The sequence below is a fragment of the Nycticebus coucang genome, chromosome 15, assembly GCF_027406575.1.
Source record: "Nycticebus coucang isolate mNycCou1 chromosome 15, mNycCou1.pri, whole genome shotgun sequence".
Lineage (NCBI taxonomy): Eukaryota > Metazoa > Chordata > Mammalia > Primates > Lorisidae > Nycticebus > Nycticebus coucang.
The window spans coordinates 4,607,565-4,623,071 of record NC_069794.1 but is presented as its reverse complement, the minus strand read 5'-3'; the positions used below and the strand labels follow the sequence as shown (position 1 = coordinate 4,623,071).

Sequence of the window (15,507 nt, the reverse complement as noted above, 5' to 3'; positions counted from 1 at the left end):
TACTACGAAAGGAGGAGAGTGAGGCTCAGGGCGCAAAGGGCTCACAGCAGCCCGCTGCTGATCATGGGCATTTCCCCGTCCTGCAGCATTTTGGTGAATTTCTTTTTCTACGTGAGCCCCTCACTTCTTCCTCTGAGACACTGGCAGTCCCTCAGTCTGTCCCCTCTCCCCTTTCTTATTTGCTACCTTCTTCTACATGTCAATAATGCAACCATGAAAATGTAGAAATTAATGGATGATTTACCACCATTGAGTTCTTAGATCCCTTTCTAGTCTTTCCAATTATTCCAATAATATTTTTAATAGTAAAAGGATTCAGTTTCAAACCACATGTTGCATTTAGTTAAGAAGTCTCTTTAGTTTCTGTATTGGTTGGATAATGGATCCAAAGTTAGCAGGCTCTAACCTCTGGTATCTGTTCCCTTAGAACAGTGTTTTTCAACCTTTTTTATCTCATGCACACTTGAACCTATAGTTAAATTTGTGTGGCACGCTTACATTATGTTGATTTAAAAAATGAGTAAAAAGAAGAATATACTTAATGTGCTTTGAACTTCTTTCAAAAATAATTAATGATCTTTGAAAATTGGGGTGGAGGGGCACACCTAAGGTCTTCTCGAGGCACACGAGGCCGCTGTGGCCCCACTGGAAGAAATCACTGCCTTCAAAGGTAATCATGTTACTTCATAAGGAAAGAGGGATTTTGCAGATATGATTAAATGAAGGATCTGACCTTGGGAAGATGAGCCTGGGTTATCCGGGTAGGTTCTTAATCTGATCACAGGTGTCATAAGAGAGGCGAGGAAGGCTTGGCAGACACTGGAAAGAGACGGGTGTGTGGAGGTGAACACTAAAGGTGAGACCACACACAAGGACGCCAAGGACCACCAGCAGCCACCAGAAGAAGCAAGGAAGTTCTCCCCAAGAGACTCTGGAGGGAGGATGGTCCTCCAGCGCTGGATCTCAGACTTGTGACCTCCAGAACTGTCAGAAAATGAATTTCTATTTTTTAATATTTGAAGATTGTGGTAATTTATTACAGCTTTCATATTTGATAGATGAAAATAGGCTGTTGCTGTAACAAATACGAAAAACTGTGGAAACGGCTTTGGAATTGGATAGTGAATAATGGCTGGGAGAATTTTGGGATTGCTTTGAAGAGGCTTTTGGTAGAAATTTGGACATGAATGGTGCTTCTGCTGAGGACTCAGAAGGAAGTGAGGAGCATGGTAGGAAAAGCCATACCATCTTAGCATTTTGGAGTAAGCCTAGGCCTATGTCACTCCAGTAAGGTCATGCCAATCCTTTCATTGGAATGGCTCTGGTCTCTTTTATCAAAGGTGCTCTGCTTCCCAGGTTAATAAAGGAAAGACAACCACAATATCAGATTAGATTAGAATTAGCTTCTAAAATGACAAGTCTACTTTACAAACCAAAGGGACTCTGAAATTACAGAGCCTACAATCTAATCTCTGTTGTTTCACATATAAAATTAGAAATTTAAATAGAACATGTGGTGGGTGAAGGAGCCTCTCGTAGCCCATTTTGTGTTGCTGTAAAGGAGTACTTGAGTGAGTGGCTAATCTATAAAGTAGAGAGTTTGTGGGACTCACGGTTCTGTAGGGCGTACATGCAGCAGAGGGAAAGCACGTCCCTCTGGTGAGGACTTCGGGAGTGTCCACTCATGGCAGAAGGTAGAAGGGGAGCCAATGTGTGCAGAGATCACACCATAGGACAGAGACAAGCCAAGGAGAGGAAGGAGGGGCCAGGCTGCTTTTAACAACCACCAAGGGAACTGACAGACTGAGAACTCACTCTGTACCAGGAGGACGGCGCCAGGCCGTTCCTGAGGGATCCGCCGGCAGCACCCAAACACTTCCCTCCCGGACCCGCTTCCAACATGAGGGGTCTGACTTCAACATGATGTTTGGAGGGGTCGAATATTCAGTCCCTAGAAAACCTCTATAAGTATTTTCATCCATCTCTTAGGATCTTCAGTACAGTAATGCAGTCAACAATTTGAAGTCAAGTTATACAAAACATTTCTTTTTTGCCTGTAAAGGTGGCAGTGTGTTTTGTTTCCATCAAATGTCTCTGCTTCCTCCTAAAAAGTCTCCTTTTATTCAATCGGCTCATAAACATGATTCCACTGCTATTGAATGCAATTCTTCTACAATTTAAAAAGTTTCGTAATCTCGGGATGATATTTTATCTCCCAGGGCCTTGGCCTCCTTATGTGCAAACTGAGGATTTGCTCACTCGGTTGGTGTCAGTGGTGCTCTCAGCACAGGTTTCCTCTGACTCTGAGTGTGTAGAAATTTAAACTCACTGTAGACTCCTGTAATGTTGATCAAAATTACAGGCTGTTTTCTTAAAGTTATATGAATTCACTTTGAATGAGAATGCTCATAATTATATTTATGTACATTATGGATAAACGTAAATTCAGCCATTGTTTCCACTACTTATTCTCTAGTCATGTGGATTAGAAGACAGTGTGTCAGCAACATTGAAATATATTTGTCTTGGATCAGTTTAAATGGTAGGGACCCAGTTATGGAAGAACTATACAACCCCTAGTTAACTTCTTAGTTAAACATTAACATCAGCAAGCAGCTCATACGCCGATTGCAACGTCAGTATAGGCATTGTCAACTGTGTTGCCTCTAACTTGGGTTTATAGACCTGATTTTAATAATAACACTGTCATATATGCTGATGTACTTGTCTTCTTTGACTTGAATCATACACGCAAAATGACTATACTCAAATAGTAAAAATAAACTCTATATTAAAATTTGTCTTAAGACAGTTTATGGATAGTATTTTTTAAATGGTTTTATAATATATTTGTTACTCGAGTTACAATAAAACAACATGTATGTGTGTGTGTATTGCATGGAAGAATAAAAATAGACTTTTCAAGGAAAATATCAGTATTTACACTGTTTAGACTAAAATATGCAAAGTCTGCCCCAGTGTACCTGAGCGACCTTCTACTGGATTTATCCAACAGTCAGAACTTGGAGCACAGTAAAAGACTTGGAAGGTGGCTATGGAATAGATAATTTCTTTTTAAAAAATAGCTCGTCTCTAAATGAGTATCGAAAGAGATAGAAATTTTTTTTAAAAATGAACTAAATAGAAATTGTGGAGTTGAAATTTGTAATAGCTGAAATAAAAAATTCACTCTACAGGCCACTGTTAGGTAGACTCAAACTGGCAGGAGAAGATGTTAGCAAGCTTGAAGGTAGATTAATAGAAACTATGTAATCTGAAATACACAGAGAAAAAAAGAAAGAAGAAAAATGAACAGAGCCTCAGAGCACTGCACCAACAGTAGCAGAAAGAGAGACAAGAAGGGAGAGGGGAAAATATCCAAAGAAGTAATTGCTGAAAACTTCTCATTGAAAAATAGCAACCTACATTTCCGAGACCAGGGAAATTGAAGCAGGATAAAGCAAAAAGTTACCCTACAAACATCATAGGAGAAAGCATAGGGAAAAACATCATAGGAAAAATGCTGAAAGAGAGAAAATCTTAAAAGCAGCCAGGGAATAATAACTCATTGTGTATAAGAGAATCCTAATGAGATTAAGAGCTGACTAATCTGGTGGAGGACAGAGGGCAATGGCTTTACATAGTAACAGTGCTAAAAGAGGGCTGTCAAATAAGATGCTTGCCTTCAGCAAAACTCTTTCAGGAATGAAGGTGAAATAAAATGTTCCTAGAAACAATAGCAGAACTTTTTGCTCGCAGATGCATTTCACAAGAAATACTGTAAGAAGTTATTCACCATGAAAGCGAGTAAGCATGTATGGTAATCCAATCCATATATAAAAAAACCCCCAAAACAAAGAGCACAGCTAAAGATAATTAAATAATTAGAAAAGATAGTATAAATGCATATTTATACTGAAAAATAATATTATGAAATGTCAAGGGATTTTAGTGGTTGCTGGCAGATTTTAGTTTATACTTAATATATTATTTGACAGATGTGGTACCCTTGGCTAATTATTGCTGGCATTGGTTGTTGATAAGTGACAATGAGATTTTTACATAAATTTTTCACTGCATCGTGATTGCTTATCCTGAGTGTGGAAATGTCAAGACGAGTTTGGATTGTGTTTAAATTTGGAAACTGTTGAAACCTCATTATTCAGTTTAAAATATGTAAACAGCTGTAAGCCATGAGATTTTGCTTTTGGTTGAGATTCTGGAAATCACCCCTTCTTTTTTTTTATGCTAGTGGTAGAACAGAGAGGCTTATATACATACATACTTTTTTCTGTTTTTTTCTTTCAAAATATTTAGGGGGTACAAGTATAGTTTTGTTACAGGGATATACTGTTTAGTGGTGAGCTCTAACTTTTCCGTGTTACCATTATCCAAATAGTGCACAATCTGCACAGTAGGTAATTTCTCTCTCGTCAGACCCCTCTCGCTTTCACACCTTTGGGAGGCTGTATATTTAAAACAGACAAAAATTAGTAAGTTTTAAGTTTAGTATATTCAGAAGTAATTAACAGTAAGTACAATGTGAATTCTTACTGACTCCTCTATTAGACATGTTTTATGAATGTCTGAACTATACTTCTTATAAACTTTCACATAAAATTATATTTCTGCTTAAGTAATCAGACTTCATAATAAAAAAAAATGGAGAAGAAGTCTTTAGTTTTGTATTTCCAGGATCTTAACCAAAAGCATAATCTGTTATCTCACAGCTACAGCTGTTTTACATATTTTAAACTGAATGACCAGGGAGATAGGAAGAGCTTCTCAAATCTGACTCCCAGAGAATTGGGAAACAGGGTTTTTAAGGATACTTTGGTGGGGAAAGAATTAGGCAATTAGGTTTCCTAACTGGGTAGGTTTGGGGCAAAATTACAGGGGCGTGGAAATCATGCTTCAGTTCCTGGGGTCACAATTCCAGTTGAGACAGTTCCTGAGGTTGGGCCACTGGTCTGGGTGAGAGAACCCTTACCTTGGAAGGCGAGGCCTGGATGCATCTCAGAAACTACCTTCAAGGTTCGAAAGGTGATGTTATCTATGAAGACAGTTAAGAATCTTTACACCCGCCAGCTGTGTAACTCCACAGTAGCAATTACAGAGACGCAAACAAGGGAGTGTTACTTTCAGCCAGGCCTGGAGTTTTTAGGGCCTTATCCCAGTTCTCACCTTGCACCCCCTTACCGATCTGTAAAGTCATCTCTATACTACGAGCCACATGCGAGCAGGAAACTTCCTATCCATGGTGAGGCATTTGGGGTAGGCTTTTGTTTACTGTGATCCTTGATGGTCCCCAAGCCTGAGGGACAGCAAAGATGAACTCTAAACATCTAATTCCTACGTGAGTTCCCAGAGGTCCAGGAAACTGGGCACAGTCATGTGAGGCTAACGGTGGCCACTACCCGCAGATTTCTGCACACTCGTTCAACCCAAGAACCACTGAGATTTGGGTCTCAAATACAGTAATGGAAATTTTTACTTTGAAGAAAATAAACCTTATGTTGGTTTTTTCTGCCTAGGGACAATTAGAGCCAGAGGCCTCTCACTACCATCCAGTGACTTCTAGGCTCTACTGCAGTTTGGCTCAGAAAAAGAAGGATTGTTTTATTACAGTCTAATTGAAAGTAGCATTGAAATAAACAGAAATTTCTTAAAAACACACACTTAAAATGCTGTAACTTAAGAACATTAAATCTGAAAGCAATCACACAACAAACTGAGGAGATAAAATAAATCTGATATATATAACTCTTGAATTTGAGTTCTTCTACAAGTGGATTTTTATTCCCTAACAGTGACAAAAAGTAAGCTCCCATAAGTACATGCACAATTCTCTTTTTAATATAACTATGAGGAAATAGAAATCGGCACGTCCATTCACTCACCTTATACTTTTGTCTAAGAAATGACCAGAATTGTCTATTTTTGAATGACGTATCTTTACTTCGTGGTTAAATTACACAGAGTATATGGGGTAAATCCAAAGGACATGAAGTCAAAGCGATACCCACATGCCCGTGTTCATGGCGGCACTATTCATGTTAGCCAAGATACGAGGTCAACCTACGTGTCTAAACAACATATGAATGGATTAAAACATAGGGTGTAACACGATGGAATACTACTCAGCCAGCTGTGGAGAGAAGGAAATGCTGTCATTTGCAGCCACTCGGATAAGCCTAGAGGACGTTATGTTAAGTGAAATAAGCCAGGCACGGAAAGACAAATGCTGTGTGTGCTCACACACACACGAAATCTAAAATAGTTGATCTCATGGGCATAGAGAATAGAGTGGGGGTTACCAGAGGCTGGGGAAAGGAGGATGGGAAGACGGTGGTCATGTGTCCAAAGTTACAGGTAGAGGAAAAAGGCCTGGTGTTACATTGCACAGCGGGTTGAGTATCGCTAACAGTAATACATTGTATATTTCAAAATAGCTAGAGAAAGGGATTTTAAATGTTCTCAACACATAGCAGTCATAAGTATCTGAGATGATGGACATGCTAATTAATATCACACTGCACCTGTTAGTATCTATAATCATGTGTCAAATAAAAGTTTAGAAAATTAAAAAATAATTATACAGAGTGATTAACATTTAGTCTTTCAATTTATTTCAATATAACTTACTATAATAACAACTGACTACACATACCATATTTTTTCTATCAGAAAACATTTTTTGTTTGAAATGTTAGAGTTGTGTTTATCAAACTATCTTCCACATCCTGAGCCCTGTAGGGTGCAGTTTTACTAGACACCTGTGTATTTTTAAGTGCATCCCCATGTCTAGAAAAGCTGTTTTCTCCGTGTTCAAGTGGTCCAGCTTCTTATGAAAGACATTTGTTTTCTCAAAGAAGGAAGTATCGGGGAAATCCATCAAACCTCTGATTCTTCACAGTACTATTTAACCAGAAATTTATCCAATTTTTAAAACATTTTTCACGTTGTCAACATAAGAACTTGGTCAAAGAGTGAATGTTTATTTTCGGCTCTGTTTCTATCCCTTGGATAAACTCATAAATTATGTTCTTTTCGATCCCATCTGCCCACTTCTGAGTGGTTGGGACAATTTGGACAATCACAACCACATATCCCAATTTGTATGTTAAATTTGGTATACTTGTATAACAGAAGAATGCTTTACTATTGAGTTGAGAAAAAGAAGGGTGTAAAAAGTAGCAAAATGCTCACAGTAACCACTGGACATACAAGCTTGCTATACAATCTGAGGCTCAGATGCAGTAACTTTTTCTCCCTGAATAAACCTGTGGTGAGGTATGTTATTCAATGACTATGAATATGCTTTTTGTTTAACAGAATTTCAGTTAAATTATTGTCAAACCATTTCCTCTACAGGAAACAGGTCCTTGATTAATGGAGTAATAACTTCCCTTTGTTTATCTGATAAGAAATTTAAGGACATGAAACACTTAGTTTTCTACCTGTGTTTAGAGAAAACACAGTTGCCTGCTCCCTGCAGAGAACATGCAGATTGCAACGTCTGCTTGCCCAGGGCTGGGTCGGGGGGAAGTCACCTGGCTGCCTTTCATGGACGCAGCACTGTCTCCTCTTGGGCACAGCACTGCCCACTGCTTCAACCAGCACCGCTCGGTTGTTTTAAAATGGTCTGAACACGCTCGGTTGTTTTAAAATGGTCTGAACACAGGCTGGCCAGTGACTCTCTCTTGAGGTGGTTGGGCATGAGGGCAGCGCAGGAAGAGGTAATTCCCTAGTGCACAGAAATCATCCCCCGTCTTTGGAATTTTTACTGAAGAATATAGAGAGCAGTGACCCTCAGAAGTGGAAAACTGTTAACTCACGTAGATACGTAGCGACTCCAGGGCAGCCCAAGTGGGAGCAGAGTGTAGCTGGTTTCCAGCAGTGCCTCAAAGCCTTTGGTTTCTACACATATTTAGTTCATCTACGCAGACACACACCAATAATCTGAGTGAACTGCAATTACTTTCAGCAAGAAGGGCTTGATACAGTCCCCAAACCAATGTCATTTCTTATTGCATGGCTGTTCAGCATATGTCCCTGACTGACCTGGAGCAAGGACTGGGGCACACATAGTGTGTGTTTTCAAACATACTCGTGGAAGAACTCCACCTGAGAAATTAGAAAATAGCTGACTGGGGGGACCAAGATAGTAACAAAAAATAACTGTCGCAATGGATACAACAAATAAGTCTGATGAAACTGTTTGGTGGTGAGACACTGAGGGAACAGGAGCTCATTAGAGGGGGACTGGGAGACACCTGGCAAACGTGAGGGTGTGCCAGCCCCAACAGGTACAAAGATGCTTGTGTAAAAGGTGAATCGCAGCCTTGTTTATAATATGAAAAGTATCTCATTCCTACTTTGTGATGAGTGAATAAAAGGCAGCGTGCTAGATGTGTTTCTTTGCACGTTCTCCGGGGCCTCGCTGCATATCTCAGGGACGGTCGCTGTCTTCATCCCATTTCAGAGTTGAGGAAAGTGAATCGCAGCAGCTATGTACTTTGCCTAAAGAGGGTGAGGAACAGAGGCTTTACACCCTGGAAGCCTGCCTTTAGAGCTATCTCTGCATTCATTATATCTGTCACTTTCTTTCTTAAGATTGCATTGAAATGAAGAGGGAGATAGAGTTAATGCCCTTTGGTCTCAGCATATAGGGGAGTGGTGACCACCCTGGGGTTGAAAAGTGCTCAAGTAACATTTGTTGAAGAGGAATCAATATTTAGGTGCTGGGGGAAAATAATCCAGAAATCGGCAAATGTCCAGGAACCAGCATCAAGGCAAGGTTGGATGACATGGTGGAATAGTCCTTGCAGCCGCACCAATCCAGCAACAAAGAGATTGGAAAGTAACTGGCTGAGGTTGGTTAAGGTCGGTGGGTACACACCCCCGTCAGACTGGGCACAGTCAGTGAATGTGACGTAGATAAGCTACTCTAGAATACTTCATGGTAGCAGTGGGGCATTTGAAGCTGCAGATAAGACTGATTCTCCTCAAAAGAGTATTGAACTGAGCAGGGACTTGCAGCTGCAGAGGTCAGAGCAGCCCAGGTGAGACCAGATTCCTCCAGACCAGCCCCCAATTGACGCCCTAGCAGTGCATATCAGAGCAAAAAGTTCATGCATGTTCTCCTTAAAAATGTAGTCACCCATATATCAAGAACTGGCCTGATAGCTAATCTAAATATGTCTCTAAATTTAGTCACATTCTTTTTACTGCACTGTTAAGATAACAAGAATAATCCCCAGTGGACCTCCACGTCACCTTTAAGGACACTTTATTTTATTTTGTACTTGAAGAATGTCAATAAATCACTCCCCGGCCAAGTGCAATTCAGTGCTAGAGCACTTAGCTTATCTGACCTTCACATTCGTTATTTTTATTACAGCAGTAGGAGCTTTTAATGACTTTTTCCCTCTTCCTTATAAAGGCACATGGCCCCAAGTGGACACAGCCCTCTCACAGTGCTCAGGCCTGAGCTCCCAAAACGTGTGGGTATCTCACAAGCTGCCTCTCCAGAGCACCCTTCCAAACTCTAAGCTTCCTCTGTAGATTTACCGAGCCTTGAAGCTACTTGAGCATGAGTGTTTGGAGATGGCCTTAAAATTCTTACAAAAACTGAAAGTGAAATGAGGAACAGGGATTGAGCAATCCTTAGAAGGGCAAGCGCCAGTGAACCTCCTGTGGAGTCAGGGCAGAGATGCAGCAGGGAAGAACGAAGAGGGTTCGGGAGAACTCTCCTGAGGGGGCGAGCCCGGCTGTGCCCCGCAGGGAAGACAGGACACCGAGAGACGCAGACCACAGGAAATGGTCCAGGCCCTGTGGTCACTGATTCTACAGGCCCCAGCCTTCAAAGCTCGAGGAGTGAAGTGGATGACTCCACGCACAGGCAGCAGTCACGCCCTTCTTCTGGACTCTGGAAAGGAGAAAAAATGAAACCCAAGGAGTGCGTTTTTCACCAGAAGGGAAGCCCCTCTGGGCAAGCCTCCCAGGATGGACAGCTGCTGGCCGCCACCTCGCTGCTGGCGCTGCTGTCCTGCGGCCTCGCCCTGGTGGCTTTCTATCAGGTGGCCACCCTGCGAGCTGACCTGGCCAGCCTGCGGGCAGAACTGCGGGGCCACCAAGCTGAGCAGCTGCTGGCCCCTCCCGAGCATGCTGCGGGGGCGCCCAGGGCTGTCACCCAGGGACTGAAAGTGAGTTCGCAGCGGCTGCAGCCTCAGGCCCAGATGTGCCTGCACCTCCCGGCTCTGCTGCCTTCCCAATAACCAGGGCTCTTTCCCTTCACAGGAGATCTTCACCCCGCCGGCTCCAGGGGACAGAAGCCCCGGTCGCAGCAACAGGAGTAAGCGCGCCCTTCAGGGCCCCGAAGAAGCAGGTATGTCCTGGTCACTAAAGCTTTTCAGAGTCGGGGTGACCCTGCTCACCGGTGCAGACAATAACACCCAGTTTGGGGGAGCCAGAGGTTGGTTACCTCCGTGACTCTCTTGAAGAGAGATTAGGAGATGCGTCTTCCAAGCCAAACGGGGCTTTATAGCAAAGCCCCAGACAGATGCCCCAGGACACACAGAGGGCCTTGTGCTCCAATGAGCAGATCGCGTGGGTAGAAGTTTCTATCTGTGGCGAGTAAGTATTGGTGCATTAAGTGTACAGAAGGAGCACGGGGCACGTGTTTTTTCCCTCAAATATAGGGCACTCTAGTGTGCAAAGCATCATTCATCCCTCCAGAAACACCCAACAGCGCAGGCAGGTGGCTGCAGCCTCAGACTCTGTCTACCTGGCTGGGAGAACGTTGGTTGAAGACAGATATTCCACGAGGGTGGGCGCAGTCACCTGCGAAGACAAAAAGATCCGCTGGGGACTTTGATTTTGTTTCTTTTAAAAAAGAACATTTTGCACACACACTCCCTCCCTCCCACACACACGCTCTTTGGCGTCAGGCTTTTCTTCTTGCAAGTCCATTAGCAATTTCTGCTTTTCTACCCAATGCACATGTCCCACAGAATTTTAAAGTTAGCAGGCTCTACCAAAACAGTGAGTGCTGGTTCTTTCGTTTCAAATATGAAGAGGTAATATTTATATTACATTTATTAACATTATATTACAGGTCCTTGGTATTATTTTCCTTTTTTATTGAAAGAACATTATTGAAGCACCTGGAATGTAGCAGGTGGTTATGGAGCAGTGTAGGTATTTTCACACATACTCTTATTTAATCTTCGGGTGACTCTATGAGGCCCGGAGAACACCTGCATTTATTAATACACGTGCCTGAGAGACACAGAGACAGGCCAGCTGCCCTTCCACTACACAGATGCACACGTGTGTGCAAAGCAGGGTACCCTGACTGTAAACTTATTTTTTTGCCTTATTCAGGAAAAAAATTCTTCCTTATTTTATAAAACCATAACTGTGAGTGCCTAGTTAGCATATCTTTGTGCCAGTTATCAGAAACCATTGAATTTAAACATTTTTTAAATTAGGAATTCATCACATTTATATTACTTTGACACATCACTTACATTTGTAGTTTGCATTTTATCATCTACATTTTATACATAATTGAAAATAATACTGTTTTCACTTATCACACAATAAACACTTTTCCTATTTGAAGTAATTCTCCTATATCTGCATTCATTTGCTACCTTCCATGGTTCTTCCCATTTTTTTGTTGTAATAGAGCATGTAAAGTTTTTGAGCAGAACTCTTTCATTTGAGAAATTCTGTATTCAATTTAAAATCTATAAGGTGAAATTTCTGAGCTAGAGCGAATGAACATCTATAGCCCTCTTGCTACCCTATGGTATTCAAAATGAGTTCCAGATGTGAGCCGTCACACGTGCAGAGTGCTAGTTCTCAGCATTCTTACTATAGCGCTTGGTCTTTAAAAATTTATTTTGGGGGAGGCGCCTGTGGCTCAAGGGAGTAGGACGCAGGCCCCATATGCTGGAGGTGGCAGGTTCAAGCCCAGTGCCAGCCAAAAACTGCAAAAAAAAAAAAAAAAATTTTTATTTTGGCCAGTTTAGTAGTTATAAAACCATATCTTATGCTTAATGTTTTGCCTGTTTTTATTCATAAGAATTATCGTTTTTCTGCATATTTTGATTACTTCTAGTTTTAAGTTATGCTAATTTTTATTTTTAACTTTCCTTATTTTCTGCATGAATCTTTTTAGAACTTTGGAAACAAACTCTTTTAATTAGATGTATTTATCAAAACTTTGATGTAAATATTTTCAGTGTTGTGCTTCTTTTACTGGTACAGAAGTTTTGCTTCTATCTGTATGTATTGTGATAATCTTTTCCTCTCTCATTCTCTAACACATTGAAGTTAAATATGTATTTGCTCACCATCCTTAAGTAGGCTACTCTCTTCCTTGCAACTTCGGCTTTTTCATAGTTTAGCGTAGTTTCATGTATGCTTTTAACACTTTAATTCTTCTGGTGTTTATTTCAGTGAATCTCTCATTTTGGTTTTAACTTTCCCCTTTCTCTCTCTCTCTCTTTTTTTCTTCAAAACTGCTATCTCAACCAAATATATTAAGTAATTCTTATTAAATCCTTTGTTTTGGAAATCTTACTGCATTATGTTAAGTTCCTCATATATAGTTGAATCTATTTTAGGTTCTCTGTGTTTTTCATTATTTATTCTGCTTATCTGATATAAAAACTATTTTAACTATTTTTGTATTTTAATGAATTTCAGTACCTACTGAAATTCATTAAAGGGTCTGGATTCCTCAATCTTCTTTAATCTCCTCTGCTAGTATTTCCACTTCTAAATGTTAGTTTAAAAAACAAACCTTAACTCTACCATTGTAAAGAGGATATAGACTCATTAAAGCACATTTGAGAAGATTCATAGAGTAAGAAATAACTTCTTGAGTCACAGTTTCCCAATAGATCCTCTATTAATATTGTTACTTACTTGTGCTTTTATGGTATTCAGAGTTTGTATCCTGATGAAAATCTTTCACTGAATATTTTTCAATTTGTAGAAAGTTTGGAGAATAACAGAAAATTCTAACAAACTGAATAAAAATTTATCCAGATGTGTGCCGTCACACACATTTTCATTTTCATGCTTTGACTTAGACTGTTTTATAAACCTTTTAAATAATGTGCGTGTAGATACATGTGTGTGTACCATACAGTTGAGCCTTGAACAGCACAGATTTAACAGCAATAATCTTTTCCTATAGATATTCTATTATATTTGACTAAATATAGTAGAGAAATTTTTTGATATTTGTGACAATTTAAAAAAGCTCAAGGAAGAACTATGTACCTTCAAAGTATCAAAAAATTTGAGAAACATATGCCACAAATCCATGAAATATATGTAGATACTAGTTATTTATTTTACTATCAACAATATACATAAGTCTATTATGAGACTTTAAAATTTCACAATGTACTCATATAACACTTAGAGATCACGCATGGCTCCATTCACAGTGGAGAGGATTGTAAACAAACATAAGGAGGCAGTTTTGAATCATAACTTCACAAAGTTTATGGTAGTACGTACTGTACTAGTGCAATAATTTCATAGACACGTCCTGTTGCTGGTGTAGTCAGCGCAGATGTTTTATCCACTTAACGCTGTGTGGTGCTAATCGTCTTTGTGTGAGTTGTCTCCCTGTAAATTGTGTATTGCAGAAAAAAGTGATTTCTCATGAATCTCGAGTATTCTTCATTGTCTTTAATGCAATAGTAAAAACCTTGAATAATACCCTGAGACCCATTTGAAGTGCCCCTGGGGATACTAGAAGTGCCCTCAAGTAGCAGAGAAAAGTCATGACATTACAGGTGACGCTTGCTCAATGCAGTCTGAACTATGTGGGTCCACTTTTAAGTGGATTTTCTTCCAACTCTGCTGCTCCTGAGATAGCAAGACCAGCCCTTTCTCTTCATCCTCCTCCTCACCTACTCAGGGTGAAGATGGCAAGAAGGAAGACCTCTGTGACAATCCACTCCTACTAATGAATAGTTACTGTATTTTCTTTACTACCTATGATTTTTTAAATAACATCTTATTTTCTCTAGCCTACATTATTGTAAGAATACAATGTATAATATATATAACATATAAAAAGTGTTAACTGTTTATATTACTAGTAAGGCTTTTGGTAATAGTAGTCTATTAGTAGTTAAATTTCTAGAGTGTCAAAAGTTATGTATAAATTTTTGACTCTGTTGGGGTCAGCCCCACAACCCCTATGTTGTTTAAGAGTCAGTTGCAAATGTTTAGATATTTAGTGTACGTGAGTGTGTATAAAACCTATTAAATGATTGATAACATTCCTAAATCCAAGATGGAAGATTTGAAGATAAGAATCTTAGTGACAGGTAAGGGTTGCTATTTCTTGTCAATGAAATTGTCTTGCATGTTGTTCTATATACTATTTGTTAGTGGAGGGAAACCTTATTTTGTGTAGCAGTATTTGAAATTGATCTTTATGTACCCAAGAAAGTCATGTGAAACGCAATGTTTTCCTTTTAGTATGATCTTTTTTGGAATTAAGAAAGCTTCAATGAAGCTAAAATGAACCTTATACTTTTTTCTTTGACTTCTGTTTCCATTCTAATTGTTATGATTTATTTTCAGTAAGCCTCAAAACCTTAGGTTGTCCTTTTTACTTTCAAAGTGTTAATTTATGTTCTCACTTATTGTCTACGTATATCTTAGAACCACATGTTTTTATTTACACTTCACACAAACAGCAGCTGAAAACACAGCACTGTCATCAGACCTGTGCCCCGCAGTGATCCTTTCCTTCCAGTCATCCCAGGAGTAAACACTACTTTTACTTGATTACAAGTCCGTGCTTTGGCTCCAGTTTTTTCCTCAATTATTTTGTGTTTCAGATTAAAATCCTGTGAAACTTAATTCGTTTCATGAGATAGTATTTGACTGTAATACAATAAACAGAAATGTGGGGAAATCCAGGATCAACAAATTGCCAACTAGCTTATATTAGCCAAAAAAGCACTTTAAAGACCATAAGTGTGTTTGAAAATGTCCACAGTGGAAAAAACAAAAAGTCATTGAAGCACCATGGCTTTGAAAATATCACATGATACAATTTCTTTACAAATTGAATCATGATGATCTACATTTTCTTTTTCTTTTCTTTCTTTCTTTCTTTTTTTTTTTTTAAAGCAAATTTATTTGAGGTTAACGTGAGGGTATAAACAACCAGGCCAAAATATTTGATTGTAGCAGGTAGAGTCCCTCTTGTGGTTATGTCCCACACATAAAGGTGTGCTAAACACCCCCACCCCTTGCCCATTCAATGAGATCACCCCAACCTCCTCTCTGTCCCCCTCTCTCCTTAGTCATCTCCCCACCGTGAATTGAAATGATATTCATTTCTCCTATGTGACATGCATTAGAACATCCACTGGCTTCATATACGCATTGGGTACATTGGATAATTACATTTCCATTTCTGTGATACTTTACAAAGAAGAGTGTGTTCAACCCCAT

The 15,507-nt window shown here is 39.7% G+C and overlaps 1 protein-coding gene across 1 annotated transcript in view; it reads left to right on the top strand.

Annotated features, from left to right (window-relative positions):
- The first annotated feature begins 1,183 nt into the window (after nt 1–1,183).
- The window catches only part of TNFSF13B (TNF superfamily member 13b), a 54,597-nt gene continuing 40,273 nt past the window's right edge, over nt 1,184–15,507 (top strand). Inside the window, exons 1-3 of the mRNA XM_053564115.1 lie at nt 1,184–1,229; nt 9,664–10,208; nt 10,303–10,390. Of these exons, the coding sequence (XP_053420090.1) occupies nt 1,184–1,229; nt 9,664–10,208; nt 10,303–10,390 (679 nt within the window). The remainder of the gene's footprint in view (nt 1,230–9,663; nt 10,209–10,302; nt 10,391–15,507) is intronic.